Source organism: Rutidosis leptorrhynchoides, chromosome 8, assembly GCF_046630445.1.
Source record: "Rutidosis leptorrhynchoides isolate AG116_Rl617_1_P2 chromosome 8, CSIRO_AGI_Rlap_v1, whole genome shotgun sequence".
Classification (NCBI taxonomy): domain Eukaryota; kingdom Viridiplantae; phylum Streptophyta; class Magnoliopsida; order Asterales; family Asteraceae; genus Rutidosis; species Rutidosis leptorrhynchoides.
In genome coordinates, this window is record NC_092340.1 from 2,535,800 (window position 1) to 2,555,293 (window position 19,494).

At 29.7% G+C, this 19,494-nt stretch overlaps 1 protein-coding gene across 1 annotated transcript; it reads right to left on the reverse strand.

Annotated features, from left to right (window-relative positions):
• Positions 1 to 8,953: 8,953 nt before the first annotated feature.
• LOC139861682 (cyclic nucleotide-gated ion channel 1-like) lies at positions 8,954 to 12,760 on the reverse strand. Its single transcript, XM_071850150.1, has 8 exons — positions 12,577 to 12,760; positions 11,794 to 11,924; positions 11,170 to 11,716; positions 10,854 to 11,066; positions 10,439 to 10,749; positions 10,219 to 10,330; positions 9,889 to 10,125; positions 8,954 to 9,800 (listed from the first exon to the last, which is right to left on the reverse strand). The coding sequence occupies exons 2-8, from the start codon at positions 11,820 to 11,822 to the stop codon at positions 9,099 to 9,101; spliced, it is 2,151 nt and encodes a 716-aa protein (XP_071706251.1). The 5' UTR covers positions 11,823 to 11,924; positions 12,577 to 12,760; the 3' UTR covers positions 8,954 to 9,098.
• Between the last annotated feature and the right edge of the window lie 6,734 nt (positions 12,761 to 19,494).

Genomic DNA, 19,494 nt, shown 5'->3' on the forward strand with positions numbered 1-19,494 from the left:
GTATCCAATTTACTAAAAATACCTGTATAACATCATCATTTTGAATGACCTCCGCATTAATAATAAAATGCACTACATAGAAGAACCTATAGAAATTATGGTTCGTATGATTTAAACTCTTGAAACAAAATAATATTCTATCCGTTGGAATTCACGCAAGGCCCCTAGTATACCTGGAAACGTGAAGACCAAATAAAATGAAAATATCCCCACCTCTTCTAAATCGCCGATGCATCCGAGAAGTCTACTTGAAACTTCGGGACGAAGTTTTCTTTAACGGGGAGGTACTATAACAACCCTCACATTTCCATACTTGAAGACTAATTTTTCTATAGGGTTGTTATCCATACGTAATATATAATTAAATTCGACGTTGATTAAATATTTATTTTTAGTCGACACGTTTTGTTAACTAAAGTTTATATATATTATGTAAAATAACTTTAGTTAATATTAATGTTAATGAGTACTATATATATAAAACTACATGTAGCATAATTATTAATTAAATGATAAGTTATTTTAATTAGTATTTATATTTATATTTGTAGCTAAAAAAATAAGATATTTTTTACACAATTCAAGCCCATGAAATTTGACTAATACTTTTCTTGATTTTTTTTCAAAAACAATCTTATCAAAAACATTTTCCACATTTTTTTCATTTTTGTCAAAATTGGCATTCTTGAAATTTTTATTTTATTTTTTTTTTCTTTTTCAACTACCATTTTTATCTATAAATACTAACCTAAAACTCATATATTTTTCACACAACCCCTAAATCTTTCTCTCAAAATTTTGAAGAAATTTGAGGTACTTTCTTTTCCTTCTTTTTATTTCATTTTTTTTCTTTCGATTTACATAAAATAATATATAAATTAGATTAAATAGTTATAAATCATTAAAATTAGTAAAAATAGTTTTTACAGATTCTATTAATCACATATAAGTTATTAAATTCAAAATATTAATTTATATGTTGTGCTATATAATTTTTTTTATTTTTGTTTCAGTTAGTATATATATACTATAAATCAATAAAAATTAGTATATGTACTTAAAAACTGGAAAAAAATATTTTTATAACTTTAAATTAACATAAAAAGAATATTAGAATTGAAATCAAAATTTATTTACTATTTTATATATATATTCTATATTTTAATCAAAACCGCTATATATATATATATATATATATATATATATATATATATATATATATATATATATATATATATATATATATATATATATATATATATATATATATAGATAAAATAGATATAAATGATATAAAATATTAAGATCAGTAAGAATTGTATAAAAATTAGTTGGAACTGTTAAGGAACATGTAAAAATGATTTTTAGAATTTTTGGAATATTATTTATATTTAATTACGAATTACTTATTAATTAAACACAAAAAATATGAAAAATTTGTAATAAAATATTAAACAGTCATAAAAATAATAATAATTTTTTTTTAGATTACTATACTTTTATAAACAAAAGAAAATTATAAAAATTAAATAAATGGGTCGATTAGTATTTAAATAGAATTTATTTTTGCATTATTCTAAACCGAGAGAAATAATAAAGAAAATACAAAATAAATACAAACGTGTATTAAATCTATTTTTATAAAATTTTTATATGAATAGTAGCATCACTAGATACTGTAAAAAAATATAAAAATTAATTTTAAATTTTTTTTTCCTATTTATTTAATTATAGGCCGATTAGAATGGTTAAATAATTAGAAAACATTAAATAAATAATATTTTGATATAAAATTTGATTTAATAATTTTTATAACATTTTTACAGAATATAGAACCTATAAAAAATATAAAATTATTTATTTAGGTCGATTTGATATTTATTACCTAATTAATTTTGATTTAATCTAAACCGAGAACATATGCAAAGAAAAATAGAAATAAATATAAAAACTTGGAAAAATTATTTTTGTAAATGTTTCTACTGATTCATATGCCTAACTAGAGTTATAAAAATTATGAACATAATTTTTTAGGTGACTAATGGAATTAATCAACAAATTAAATCGTATATGTATATAATTCGGCTAAACTAATTAAATACATATAAATACATTAATATTATATTATTACTATTATTATAAAACATCAAAATAATACTTATAATAACTAATTAATTCCTTTTCCTATTATACATACATATACTTTATTAATTCATAAAATACAATAATATATATAATAATAAACCTAAACTTATATACACTTAAATAAATAATAAAGATAATCGAATTATTAATACGATAACAATAAACTTATTAATATCATATTATTAATACATAAACATGTCATATTTCTATACGCACATAATGGGTGAAGGTTATGATCAAAAGATAACGTATCACTTATACGAACTCACCGCTATTTACCGTAAAGTGGATGATGTCTAGGTTGCCATAATGGGAATAAGGTTTTGGATTAAATGAAAGGTTGTAGACTTATAGTCCAACTGAAAGTTCCTGACCCCCGGTTACATCTGGTCATCCTGACTTACTTAATAGCAACGAAGTTTGGACAAAGTTGTACAACGTCTTAATGTGGAGGATTATAACTCAAACTTTCTAAAAACTATAAACCTGCTTTAAATGGAAACTTTTCAAAAGTAGAAACTCTTACTATAAATTGTCACTATTAATATAATCCTTATATTAATAAATATACTTTTTGTCTGTTAGAACATAACTGACTAAACGTTATATCTCTAGGTTAAGATCTCCGTTACTTACTTCCGTCATTTCTTTTCTTTGTGGATTATCTTCAACTGCTATTTAAGGTGAACTTCATAGCCCCAGTTTTTACTGTTTCATAACTGTTTTACAACTTTTGGGGTGAGACACATGCTTGCTTTATAACTGTTTTACGCTTAGACACAAGTACTAAATTGTTAACTATGTTGTCATGCTTTGATTCATGTTAAATCCCTATCGTAATATCGTCAATTACTACGTTTAAATGCAAACTTAATTATTGTGAGTAGGCCTATTGAGAGTAACGTCTCTAACCATTCGACCGTTGGTCTTTGGTTACATAATAATGATTTCACGACACTGACAGTACAAGGTGTCACAGGGTAAATTTTGTTTAGTAGCGATATTACAAACTGCAGCAACACTTTTAGATTGATATTTCTATATCAATCAACTTTAAACTAAATCTTGTGATCTATCATTATTATCAAAATCATTGTTTATGATAAACCTATGAACTCACCAACCTTTTGGTTGACACTTTTAAGCATGTTTTGTCTCAGGTACTTATATATTATGCTTCCGCTGTAGAACTTTGATGTACTTATAAGTCAAGCCATGCACTGGGACCAGAGTTAACATCTGCGTCAATGTCGATTTTGACGGGGTGTTACATCTTTCGAAATATAATATGAATGACTTCAAGTAATATCCTTAAAATGAGCTAATGCACAGCGGAAGATTTCTTTCATACCTGAGAATAAACATGCTTTAAAGTGTCAACCAAAAGGTTGGTGAGTTCATTAGTTTAACATAAATAATCGTTTCCATCATTTTAATAGACCACAAGATTTTCATTTCTCATAAATATACGTCCCATGCATAGAGACAAAAATAATCATTCATATGGATTGAACACCTGGTAACCGACATTAACAAGATGCATATAAGAATATCCCCTATCATTCCGGGAAATCCTTCGGACATGATAAAAACAACATCGAAGTACTAAAGCATCCGGTACTTTGGATGGGGTTCGTTAGGCCCAATAGATCTATCTTTAGGATTCGCGTCAATTAGTAGATCGGTTTACTAATTCTTAGGTTACCAAGCAAAAGGGGCATATTCGGCTTCGATCATTCACCCATATAATGTAGTTTCAATTACTTGTGTCTATTTCGTAAAACATTTATAAAAATTGCGCATGTATTCTCAGCCCAAAAATATAAAGGGTAAAAAGGCAAATGAAACTCACCATACGATATTTTGTAGTAAAAATATACATACGACGGAATTGAACAATACAAGGTTGGCCTCGGATTCACGAACCTATATCATTGGTATATATATATATATATATTAACACACGTAATTGTAATCGAACAAATATATATATAAATTTATAAGTTGTATTATTTTTATATTAATAATATATATATATATATATATATATATATATATATATATATATATATATATATATATATATATATATATATATATATATATATATATATATATATATATATTCTTATAAAAATATTAATTTTTCTTATGTTATATGTATTAACTATATATTATTTGTTTGTTAAAAATAGTAGTTATAATGATACTAAAATAATATTAATATCGGTAAAAATGATAATAACTATAATACTTGATATTACTAATAAGGGTACTAATGTTAATAATTCTATTAATGATAATAATAATAATAATGATATTAATAATAATAACTGTAAAAATATTAATTTTACTATTAAAGATGTTTATGATAATGATTTTAATAATTATATAATAACGATACTCATGATAATATTAATAATAATACTTTTAATGATTTGTTAACATTATTAATAATGATAATAATAATAATACATAATGATAATACTAATAATTATAGAATGTTACTAATACTAATATTTATGGAACTAATACTAATTTATATTATTTTCATAATACTAGTAATAATAATAATCGTAATAACTATAATAATGATAATAATACTTAATTGATAAAACTACAATAATAATAACATTGATAACAATTATAATACTAATTATAACAATTATAATCATAATAATAACAATGATAATAATAATAATAATAATAATAATAATAATAATAATAATAATAATAATAATAATAATAATAATAATAATAATAATAATAAAAGTAATGTTAATTAAGTATACTACCTTTAAGAGTTTTTCTCCAAAAAAAATGCCCCAGACAAGGCTCGAACTCATGATCTCTCGCTAACCAACACAACACCTTAACCATCTGACTGATTCTGTTTATCTAAATTAATCCCAGACTCTAATTTATTTAACCTGTCGCATACCATTATGGATTCATCATCCTTTAACATTCAGCCCAACAGAATTTTAAAATGGATTTCGGCCCAACAACATAATCATAACAGCCCACTATCCTACTCACGGCCCAATAATCAGAATCATAACAGCCCAATAATCGTGATCCAATGAAGATCCAATGAAACAATTAAATGGGTGTTGTCTGGTACCCTTTAAACGATAGCAAAAAAAATAGGTAGGCCGTATGTACAGTCAAATCATCATCTTCGCTATCATGTCATCAACATCATCATAATCCTCATACCATCAACATCTACGGATCATCATCATCATCTTTATCAACGGTTCATCATCGTCACCATCATCATTTTCATGATCTTTGTCATACATCATAACAGGCCACCATCATCATCATCGTATACATTATTATCATCAAACCTCATACACACCTCAACAATACTATCCTAATTATCATCTTTAGCATTATCGTCATAATCATCTAAACATTTTGCATCATCGCCGTCTACACATATTCACCATGATCCTCATCTTACGGTGTCATCACCTTCATCATCGAACTTCGTCAACACCCTCGTCATAACATATACATATCTCATCATGATAGTTAACATAACATCAACACTATCATCAAGTTATATAATTTAGTGATAAGGGCCGTATAAATATTATTTATTAAGTTGTTCATTTGATGTACCCATTTGTACCAACTACACTATCGAAATGCATATGATAATATCCGTGATTTATGTGGTGTAATGAGTGGGATTCTTTAATTATTTTGAGATGGGGTCAATAAGTCACCCACTTAGAACGTTTTTTTTTCTTACCAAAAAAGGTTCTTTATTGCTAGCTCATACAAATAAATTCGCTGGGAATCAGACAAAAACAGAAACTAGTTGTTGGTGTTGTAGGTTATGTTTTCAAGAGAAAAGAAAAGGAAAAAAAATTATAACTTGATGGCTTACTTTGGCTGAAACAGAAACAACGTAATATTGATAGGTTTATGGGTTTCTAGTTGAGTAGTCCGTTTGAGCAGAAACATAAAGCATGATCCTTATTTCTTTAATTCCTTCGTTATTGTCATTAGGAAATAGAAACAGAAAAATAGCGTCGCCGAAGTAATAACTTTTCACAATGGAATTGATGGTTGTTATAGGGTGATCGAAAAGATGGTTATTGATGATGGCTGAGAGGTGTGGTTTGGTTTGGGTCTAACCTGTCGAGCAACAAGGATCAAGTATACAAGGTGTGAGCTTAAGATTTTATGAAGGTGAAGTGGTGATGAATTGAAATGGTTGGTTGTTTATGGTGGCGAAAATAAACGGTGACCGCAGCCCTAACTTGGCTTGTTTGATGTCGAGTTTGGACAGAAAAAGAAAAAAAGTAGAAGTAGTAGCAATAATGGTGGTGATGTGATAGTTTAAGGTGGTGTTTTACTTCGATTAGGAACACAAGGATATTAGTAAAACTAGAGTGGGTTAATGGTTGTATGATCAAGGAGAAGGAACAAAAACATAAGTAGTGTAACAGTAAATAAATGGGTTTCAATTGGTGTGATTTTATGAGGTTCCAAGGTGACGGATGGGTTTTCAAGTGTTATAGTGATGTCGGGTTATCATGGTGATGGAGGGTGGACGGTTGGTAGAAGTGTGTTGATGACTGTCGAGGAAGAAGAAGAAGATGGAGTAAAACATGATGGTGGGTGTGTGTGCATAAATATGTATTGGTGATTGAATAATAGAAGTAGGATGGTAGTTGTGGTTTTTAATCTCTATGTATGCGCGTATATGTATACTTAGGAGATGGCAAGATGATGAAACGTAAATGAAAATTACACTTGTAAGTGGGTTCAACAAAAGAATCAGAGAAAGTGACTGGTAATCAGAAAATATTGGATGATATGTGTATGGATGATATGTGTATGGTTGTCAAATGCAGTATGCATGTAGATCATACATAATAAAGTGATTGATAAATAGAGAGGTTGATAGATAGGGATGTCGATGGATAACAAATTGATTGATACTTCGATTCACGGATATATATTTAGGGAGACAGGAATAACCAAGTGAAAGAGATGCATAACAGATGTGTAACCATTTATTTTTATATATTATATTTAATATTAATAATTACTTATATCATAATATTTATATGACTAATTATGTATAGAAATAATATATATCACATATCTCAATCTACAATTAATTGTTCGTGAATCATCGGACATAGTTATAGGTTAACTGAATTTATGGAAACAGTTCAAAATTTTGAGACTCAACATAACAGACTTTGCTTATCGTGTCAGAATTATATAAAGATCAAATTTAAATTTGGTCGGAAATTTCCGGGTCGTCACAGTGTCTTGATGTTTGGGTCGTTTTAGGGTGATCTCGAGAATTTCAGCACAATCTAAAACCGAAGGTTATGCGCCGCCAAATGGTACTCCATCTGGCGGCGCATATTAATTATTTAAAAAAGCGTGTTTAATGAAGTGACATTAGATTTAAATCTATATGCGTTATACATAATTACATTGCGAGTAAAATAATAGGCCTTAAAACAATATGTACCATGCTAAGTCATACATACACAAAAGGAATAATATGAATAAAATTTAAAACGGTCAAATTCGAAAAAAGGCAAAATTAAAGGCTTTCGAGGTCTCGTTTCGAAAAATATTTGGGATAAACTGCCTACGGCAGTTTGTCAACGGATAGATCCCGAAAAAATACACAATTTGAAATAAAAAACGGTGACTAAATCGTAGCTACGAGTCAAAAGATATGATAGATCGAACATTTTGGCCAATGACACAAAACACCAAGCATCACGAACCATCGGTGTTGTTTGCTGTGTGGTGCGATTTTGTGAGGAAATATGTCTTTTTCGGAATCTAGACGACCTCGAATGGCAAGCACGTTCAGAGAGTCTTGCTCGTTCGGCCGTTTTAGGGCGATCTTGGGAATTTCAGCACAATCTGAAACCGAAGGTTATGCACCGCCAAATGGTACTCCATCCGGCGGCGCATACTAATGATTTAAAAAAACGTGTTTAATGAAGTGACATTAGATTCAAATTTATACCCGTTATACATAATTACATTGCGAGTGAAATAATAGGCCTTAAAATGATATATACCATGCTAAGTCATGTAGTTATTCCTTGCGCTATACGGAGAAATAAATTTATGCGCATACGAAATCGCCTTTTAAATTTGTTAGCCGAAAAAACTGGTGCGTCGGCAAAGTAATCGTTCCACAATCGTTGCGTTGCTGACTCACGATCTCTCTGAATGTATCCGCAAACTCTAGGAATGCGAGGAACGGACTCGACTTTGGACTCTTCGTCCATTTCTTGAATAAGTTGGATAACACGAATATTCTCCGAATCGGAATCGGAAGCTAGTAAATATGATGTCATAATTGTATAATTTTTTAGAGTAAAATGTTTAAATATTGAGAGAAAGTTGATGTTTTTGTTGTGTAAAAATGAATAATATATGTGGTATTTATAAATGAAATTAAATAAGAAAAAAAAAGGAAAAATGGCTAGATAGTCATTGGACAACGGCTAGTGACACGTTGTCCAATCAAAAACTGACACACCGAACTGGCCTTTTTTTTCGTTGCTAATCCAACTAACGCCCGATGATGAAGAAAACGGACGCAGCGTTAACGACCGTCACTTTTCGTCAGTTTAAGTTTATGCCAACTAGACTGACGGAACAAAATTAACGCCAGGATGGAGATGGTCTAAAATGATTATTTCACATTTTTCATAGTAGTGTATACTAACAGAGCCCACTTCCATGGTTAAAGACTAAGCATAGTTTTACTGGATATGATTTTTTCTTTAACATCAATCCGAATAACTAAATTTTAATTTGATTTAACACTAAATAATATATTCTTGTACAACATACAACATACAACATGATTAAATTTAATTTAATACTACATATATAAATATAATATAAACAAGTTACAGTAGCCAATTAACAGTTTAATAACTTGACTAATCTTGGGAAGTAAAATCAGGCTCTGCTGGCTTCTGAAGCATCAAAGGTGGCAACTTTTCAGGAATTCTCGGTTTCCTCGCACCACCATTTCGTCTCAACGCCCTAAGTGCATTTGCTGCAAATCGAGATGCGTATATCGTAGCACCAAAACTAGGTGATGCACTCCCACTGGCTCCAGTCAACGCGCTTTGCAGCCTGTCTTCTTCTTCCCGGAGTGAATCTTCCAGTTTCTTCCTATAATGCCTCCGCCAGGCCGCCTGTATGAAACACGCGGCCCACGTCCTCCATTGCTGCGAGTAGAATCTGAAAGTGTGTCTTAGTTGCTTGCTGTGAAGCCTTCTGAACTGAGACGCTACAAATTTCAAATCGTCAGCCATTAAAGCAAATGCCTCCACTTCTTCAAGCGCTTCAACGGTTCTTGTTGATATTGGAAGATTTGATGATGTTTGGGGATCCAATGCCCATGTAAGAAGCTCTTCACCACAAAAGTCCCCTGCTTTTAAATAATCTGAGTTAAAGAAACCAGTTCGACCCCCGTTGGTTGTAACGCTTAATAATTTGCCTCGCATAACAAACAACATTTCATCTACTGGGTCCCCTTCCCTCACGATGTAGCTATTCTCTGTATAAAGAGATGGTTTTAAACGATCACACATTGCATCCATCAGTTGATCATCCATCTTCTCAAACAAAGGCACCTAAAAGCAGAAAGAAAAAAACAGTTTTTTATTCCACTTTGCCGCCTATTTATAGACTCTGTAATGCAAATAATAAAAAGGAACAAACCCTTTTTAGCAATTGCAAACAAAGATGTCGCTTTATATCCCTTCTGAGGTCCTTAGGAAGATTACGGATCAAATTTTCTTCATCGACACCTCGAGTTTCCTGCCATTTATATTGTTCATATCTCCTGATTCGGTCCTTAAGTGGGTCCGGAAGCAAACGATGGGACATCCACTGTTCTGCGTCTCGTCTTTTCACCCTCATCTCCTCCAATCTTATGGTGGTCGACTGCAGGTATGTCTGTATGTAGTAGTACAAATAACAACTCGTTGTCAGTATAATATTTGCATACCTACCTTAACCTTAGACAAAAATCATATCAGTGTCACAAACCTGCATATTTCCGATGAGAAATGAGAATAAAACCAATCCAGCTATTGCAATAAACACCGCAAAACAAATTTCCCACACAAATGTGCTTGTTTGAAGGTTTTGACCAAGAGAACTGCACAATTGAAAACATCAGTAACTAACGAGATTCTTTCTACTGCACAGTAAAGATGTGCAAATTTATTAGGATTTTTTTTTTTTTTTTTGGTTAGGTTATACCTACCTAAGATTTTGCAGACCCCACCAGAAACAGTAAAAGAACTTCTGCGGAAAATCAGTTGAGCTGACAACACCAGACTGAAGGGCGGGAAGAAATATCCCGAAATCGTAAGGAGGATTGTCCAGTTTCACTATGGGACAGGTTCCGTTTAAATACCTCACACGTGTTGTTGTACTACTATCACAATAAAAGGAAGAACGCACACAATCTGATACTGTTAAATCAATATTCGATGCTGTTACATTTCCACATGCCTTCCTCCAGCAAGTTGTTTCACGTTCTATAGAAAACAAGTACCAAAACGCCCCAAACACCTATTACATATAATCACAATAAAACAACATGCAAACATTTAATTAGACATTGTGTCTATAAAAAGGATAATAAAGATATATATAATTTATTTGTGCCACCTTACATGGCTAGCAAGCATGTAAAGAAAAAGATTAAAAGCAGCTCCAGCCCATGCGGTTTCAGTAAGTATCCCAGATGTTCTAGTCACCTCCTTATACAATGGACGGATTCTAAGCATCCGAGGGACGTACTGGAAAAATACAACAAACTTCAACAAGTTTTTTGTATTCAACGATCTTGACCCACGCATCTTCGGTATAATTATTAAAATCACAATCTGAAATTATACAAAAAAATAACATCAAAAAAAATCTGCCAGAATTACAAATGCAAATACCAATAACTATAAGATTTGACCAGTAAGTATTATTAGTTGTCACCTGTGGTAACGGAAGAACAGCAAGAATGTCAACCAAAAAGTAAGAGGACATATATCTCTTTGCAATCTCCCAAGAATCTTCAACAAGAACACCTTTACCAAATACTCGAGAAGAGGGGGCTATAAAACCCGTACGAAACTGAAATATGATATGAACAATGTAGAAGATATCCGTGAAGGATCGCAAAACACTTGCTGTAATCTGCAATTTCTTGTCCAAATCAAGACACTTATTCTCATCCTTGACGATTGGAATATAAAAAAATAACGGATCCACAGAAACAGCAATCACACATGACAAAACAAATATTTTGTTCCACTTTTGGAGGAATTTCCCTTGCGGGTTTAACGTTTTTCTCCAAGAATCAAGGCCTCTACTGAAAATCATGTTAGGGGAACGGGATTTCATTGACTCTTTCAAGTTATTAATCCCTCCGGAACCATACTCCAGGCTTTTTCTCAACAAACTGGAGACTGAACTAAAGGCTGTTTTAAATCTTTGTGAAGAACCTTCATTGCTGCTTTTTTCTGATTTCCAATCATCAAACCTGCTCAATTTTTTACATAAATCAGACATATAAATATTTATTTCTAATGGAAGATCCCAGACTAGACCAGAGCTAACCTCACAAACTTCTCGGGTCGAGTATTCATTGCCAGAAAACAATTTGCAATTCAGTTTAAGCTCTCATTGAAAAGGGAGAGCCTTCAATTCCATAAATATGAATACCTCTCAAAATTGACTCAGAATAAATGCTGAAAATGAATCACATGAAAGCAATATTATAACTCAAAATAAAATTAAACAGAAACCGAAAATTTTAAGTTTTGCCATAATATGAAACCTTAAACGTTTTGCCAAATTTTAAGATCATAGGCCCAAATGTTTATATTCCCAACCAGAACAAATTATCTTTTCCAATCAAATTCATACATGAAATAAACATAAAAAATTGACTGCCGTTCACATGATACACATTAATTAGTGACTTAGTCAGAAGTAATATGTTAACTGTCAAAAAAAGTTTGTATTACATTACAGTTTCAAGTTTCAACCAAATAAGTAGTAGTTACAGAATAAGCAAATGACTTTGGAAACTAATAATTTACTGTGGTAAACAACAGAAACCGAAAATTTGGATGGCTAAAGCTTATAATCCCTACCCTTAATTAAAATTCAATCCAATCCAATCCAATCCAAATTAAGAAACAACAAAATAGTTATAAAATTTAACCCCCAAATCCACAACACCCAAATCAAAATTCAAACAAGATAGATCAAAAGTTGCAAAACAGTAAGTAGAGAAAGAAGCAACAAAGAGGCACTGATTAAGTTCAATTCAAACAAATGACAATAATACATACTGTAAAATAATAAAAGTACAGAAAAGTGGTACAAGAAACTTACGATTAATTGATTAAAGAAAGGGTGTGAAGTCTGCGGTGATGAGGATGAACAACAAGAAACATAGAAGAAACAAGTGATACGGAGGAGATTTTACTAATTTTTGTTTTCTAATAATAAAAATAATAAAATAAAATTATAGATAAAAAAATTAAGAAACGACGGAAGTTTCCGGGATGTTTCTATGCAGTTTACCAAGTCAAAAAATGAGAGAGATTGACGAGCGAAAGAATTGGGTCGGAGAGAGAGTACAGACATTTCGAATAAATATACCCTAATTATATTATATTTATATTTAATATTTAATATTTATATCGAGTAAATCGAGTAATTCGAAGAATTTATTAATCTTCATATCATAAATCATAAAAAATATAGTTTGACTTGACCTTGAAGAATTATTACTTGGGCATTGGGACCCGCTACTTTACATTTACAACTTTAAACACCTTTTACTTTTGACTCGTTGTACATTCAATCCCCGTGACTCTCAATGAATGATTTCTCTACCATCCTAAAGAAAAGTTCCCTCAAATTTTAACGAAGAAAAAATATTACTCTATAATTGGTTCTAAAATATATAACTAGGGAGTTTATAGTCTAGCGTATTGAGCAATCTCATTGACTTTTGTTGTGAGTTCGAGTTTAGTTCTAAAATATATAAATGCCTATATTCCATATCAATTATTGCGATATAAAAGAATTTTTGAGCACTAAAATAATTTTTTTATTAAAGAATGACAATAACAACAACAACAACAACAACAACAACAACAAAACTCAATTATACCACATGCGTGGTATAAGAATGACACTTTTCTATAAAATTATGTACATATTCCAAATAAATTGGGACGAATTTAGAGTGTCTACAATATTATTGGACGTTCCATTTCAAGTGTCAAACCATTTGACAGGTTTAATAATTTATTCATTCTATATAAAGTGTTCACAATATTATTTCTCGACTAGATTTTATTAAAGTTGGAATAGAATGAACAATCTTTCTTTTATAAGTGGTTGTAATCCTTGCTATTACATTTTATGAGACCAAATCTGTAATGGTACTCAAAGTCATGACATGTATTTATCGATCAATTAATTGGTTTATACTACCATGGCATGTCATGTGTTTAACAATTAATTAGTTTAAAATCATGGCATGTTTCATTAATTTATTAGTTCGAAATCAAAGCATTTGTAATTAATTATTTTATTCCTTATGATTGAATCGATAATTGATCATTCCGTTTAGTCAAAAACATGCAACTTTTTATAAGGATTATGTTAATTTATACTCTATGAAAATTTTAAAAGACTTTTCAAATATGAAAAAATGTAATTCTCATTTGCACTTGTAGGAAAAATAAACCACAAATAATATTTTTTTTCAATTTGTGAATCGGATTTTACTTGCGACGGATACTGAATACATGTAACTCGTTAATTACCCGTCAGCAAATGTACTTCTACCCATACTTGTACCCACAAGTACAAGTTCACGAATCTACCCCATCATGTTTTGGATGCCCGCGGTGACGTAGACACAGGTCCACATACCAAGGTGAAAGTGTGAAAAGTTATTGTCAAGTTTGAAGTTGTTCTTGTCTTTTTTAACTTGTTTTTGGCATTTTTACCGTGTTAATTGGCAGTTAATTAGGATCTAGCTACTACGGCGTATATTTTTAATTCACTACTTTCATTATTACAAAATATAAAGCTGAAATATTCAATAATTTTTCTTACAAATGGTTATCGGGGAATACCCATTTTGTTCTAAATTTATGATCATGGAAATAAAAAATAAACAATTGAATAAAGTACAATCATTACACAATAATTTTTACGGAGTATAAGATTATAGTTTTACTCTTAATTTTTTACTCACATTTTTGTAATAACCCGGAGATTTTCGACTAATTTTAAATCAAACTCTCGATACGATTTAATATTTTGACACGATAAGTTAAGTATGTTATCCTGAATTTCAAAATTTTTGAACTATTTTTATACATTCATTTGACCTTTGACCAATTCCGACGATTCACGAACAACTGATTATAAATATATATGTAATTATATATATATATATATATATATATATATATATATATATATATATATATATATATATATATATATATATACATATATATATATATTATAATCTGAAATATATTAATAAAATGTTATACGATTTAGTTGTTGAAATTAAATAGTTATGATTTAAAAATAAAAATTTGTTAAGTAATAAATGTATACATAATATTTCAAATTTATATTAAAAACTATGAACACAGTATTTAGAAATACTAGTTTTATTTTCTCAACGAACTTAATAAATATATATTAACAATGGTAAATTGATATATGTAATATATATACATGGTTTCTATACATAATTATTATTATGTATATATCATCATATATATAAAATGTATAAATATTAGATATTCAATATATAGAGTTATTACATAATGTATGATATTAAATACAAGTTACAATATAGTTGCTATAATAATATTATTATTACTTTCATTATTAATATTAACATTAATATCAGATTTGATACATGTAATATGTTATTATTATAGTTTTCAAAATTATCATTTTGTTATTTAATATCATTAATATTGATATTATTCTTATTATTAGTATTATTTTGATTATTAATATTATTATTATTTCAATTATTATTATTATTATTATTATTATTATTATTATTATTATTATTATTATTATTATTATTATTAATTATTAATATTAATAAAATCATGATTACGATACTAGAATCAAATTCAGTTCACATCCTTTTTTTAACTGTATTTGATTTGTACTTTTTGGAATCTGATTACTAAAACTAATCCACAAATTCGTACGATTTTGTTTAACATCCCTATCCAACTTTATAAAATTTGTTTTCTGCCTGAACTCGTTAGTATTCAATATTAAATAAAGGGTACAAAGTTGTAAGAAGTCATCATCTGCTTTATCTTTTTCTTCCTCTTATCTGTCATTCTGTCCTTCCTGCCTGATTCTTGTTACAGGTCAATCTCATTATCACAACAATACAAACTCGATTAAATCAAGTTGTTAAATATTAATAGCAATCGTACAAATCAAAATTCAATAATAAGAATCAAACAAATTGTATTGAAGGTCTATTTTACTTTTCTATTTTTCTTCTGACACAAGATATGTTGTCGAACGAATCAAAGCTACAAACAAAAATTAATCGAATCTGGTGGCTGTTTCAATGCAATTACACTATATAAAACCTTGATTTCAATTAAAGAAGAAGGATAAAAAGAATCAAACAAAATCTGTCAGAATTAAATATCTGTAAAGCGTACAAATCTGTTTTAAGTCCTATCTATTACTATTTCCTGTCCTTCCTTCATCCTGCTCGAGATTCTCTGTCGACCACCTTCTTCGCTACAAAACAATCGAGACCAAATTCTTGACACGAAATATACATTCACTTATAGATATAAAATCACTACTTCCATTCGAGAGTTAAATAGAGAAAGGGAGAGAGATATAGATTTTCATTCAACATCACCTTATACTGCTATTCTCGGTTCCAAACTCCAAACTCACTCGCCATTGAGCTCACACACGACCTTCTCCTTGAACTCATCACATTCACCACCAAACCACCATCTTTAAACCCATTTAATCAATATCGAAAACCATCTTTGTAGACCACTAAAACACCACCTTCTTTATCAAATGATCAACCACGATCTCCCCCTCCTTATATCTCTTCTCCTTTCCTTTCTTGATGCAAACACAACCGAAGTCATCATCTCCATTTATCACCATAACCATCGAGAAATTTTCATATTCTTTCTCTTCTTGAACTACAACTTCTTTTATTTCTCTACTTTATTTCTGTTAATCAAACCCACAATAAGGTTGATGAAACCTGCGAATTTTCTTTCTCTCTGCATTAAATTAAATTAACTATAATTGAGGGGATTAAATAAAGAATGTTGAGGATTGCATTTTTTTCTTTCCTATGGCCGACACCACTATCTACATACTATGTAGTATATAATATCGATTTCTTTTTGAACACTGCTATTACTTGAGTAATATTGTTATCTGAATTCTTTTTAAACCGAGAATTGATAGAGAATGCCCCACATGGCCATCACTTTCTCTAGTGAATTACGGAGTGGAGATCATTACTATATTTATGAATCGATTAAATTAATAAAGCGTGAGGAAAAGGAACCGACCCACTACCCTCACATCAACCTTTAATTATACGCTGCATTAACATTTTCTTTTTTGTTCGTTCGTTTTCCATCCCATCCGAATATATCAGCCATCCATAAGTTAATATGATCGGGCTTTTTCATCTTTATCTATTGGGCCGAGGGGTTTAATGGGATGTGACTCAATAGAGTTAGTAATGAAATTAAGAAGAGGAAAAACTGAGGATACGGGTTTTATATAATTAAATTCCGAAGTAAATCAGGAAACATTGAATGGATGAATGGTTGGGCGTGTTAAGGTTGAACGAGAGGTCGAGGGTTCAAATCTGAGCAGTGGCATATTTTTTTGAAAGCCTTTTTAAACCCTTTTAAGGTAGTAATTCATTTCTATTTATTATTATTATTATTATTATTATTATTATTATTATTATTATTATTATTATTATTACTACTACTACTACTACTACTACTACTACTACTACTACTACTACTACTACTACTACTACTACTATTATGAATAAGTAAAAATAATTAATGGTTAAGGTTATGATTATATATATGTAAATTATAAATACAAATATAGTTATAAAGATGATTAAACTTATAATTAAGTGATGACTTAAAATGAAATATTATTATTTTCAATATCAATATATTATTAGTATTGCCATTATTATTATTATTATTATTATTATTATTATTATTATTATTATTATTATTATTATTATTATTATTATTATTATTATTATTATTATTATTATTATTATTATTATTTATTACTATTATTATTATTCTTACAATTATATTATTATCATTATTATCATTTTTACTACTAGTATCATTAGAATATCTATTAAAACTATAATTATTATTAAACTTACCATTATTATTAAAAATATTATTTTGCAAAAACTATCATTTTTACTTTATCATTACTAGTAAAACTATCACTTTTATTAAAGTTACTATTATTACTATCATTATTATTATTATTATTATTATTATTATTATTATTATTATTATTATCATCCTTAACCTAGTATTACTACAAATTATTACTTTTGCAAAACAAAAGATATATATATCACATAAAGTATACTAATAATACATAAATTATGTTTTAGCTAATATTATTGATATAACATTGATTAAATATTAAATAAGTATCATAAGGTATTATAAGTATTAATAAAATTATATATAGGAATAATAATTTTAATACATAACAAAATATATAAACTTAATTGATTTATATTATATGAGTTAATATATATACAAATGATATAGGGTCGTGAATCCGAGGTCAACCTTGCATTGTTCAATTTCGTCGTGTGCATATTTTTACTACAAAATATCGTATTATGAGTTCATTTGATTCCCTTTTACCCTTTACATTTTTGGGACTGAGAATACATACGCTGTTTTTACAACTGCTTTATTAAATGCTTTTGAAATATATTTTGAACTGCCAATACATGAAATGCTTTTATAAATGTTTGACGAGATAGACACAAGCAAAACATTCCTCGAATGAATTATTATGCACACAGAAGTTCTGCGAATTATTATTGAATTATGTGGACATGATAATTGCCACCGTTGAATTATGTGGACATGATAATTGCCACCGTTGAATTATGTGGACATGATAATTGCCACCGTTGAATTATGTGGACATGATAATTGCTATCGTTGATATGAATGTTATGTATCGAGAGAATGATTTTTATACACAGGTTATGTGTATTAGTTTTTGTGCACGAGATATGTGTACGGTTACTAAGATTTATGAAAAAATGGATTGCGTACACGAGAAAGGTGTACTGTATTTAAAAGATATCGCATGTACATTACAGGTGAGTGTAGGATTCGGGCCCATTTGTACCATGCAGCATTTAAATCTTGTGGTCTATCAAAATGATGAATTTTATTGTTTTATGATAAACTTATGAACTCACCAACCTTTTGGTTAACACTTTAAAGCATGTTTATTCTCAGGTATGAAAGAAATCTTTCGCTGTGCATTTGCTCATTTTACATGAAGTCGTTCATGGCATATAGAGGTCAGAACCTCGCAATGGGACCAACTATTGAAGACTTCGTCCAGATGGATTATGACGGGTCACTACAGGTGGCATCAGAGCTGGTATAACGCCGTCCATGTGTGGCGGGTTAGTCTTAAAGGAGGTTCTCACAGTGTTACCTGTGACGAAGCAATGGCTCTTACTCCTTGCGATCCCTTACGAGGGTTGGCAGTAGCCGAGAGGCAGGCCCTAAAATCAGTATCTGAGGTACACTCAGTGGTCACCAGGCGGTTAGCTGGGAAGGCACTGGGTAGGACGATGGTTGTCCCCACTGTAACTACAGGTGGTATCAGAGCAGTGGTCTTAGCGAATCAGGTCTTACATTAGTGTGTCTAACTGATAGTTGCTTAGATGCATTAGTGAGTCTGGACTTCGACCGTGTCTGCATGCCAAAAGTTTTGCTTATCATTTCGTGTCGAAAATTACCTACTTATCATCCTTAGGAAATTACCTGCTTATCATTCTTAGTCTAGATACATCTTACTGCATTGATTGCATGAATAGTGTATAGACAAAATTTATATCTTAGCGTATCTGCTAATTCATATCTTAGCGTATCTGTTACTGTAAACTTTGCCTAGGATATTCCGTAAATTCCTTTGTAATCTACGAAA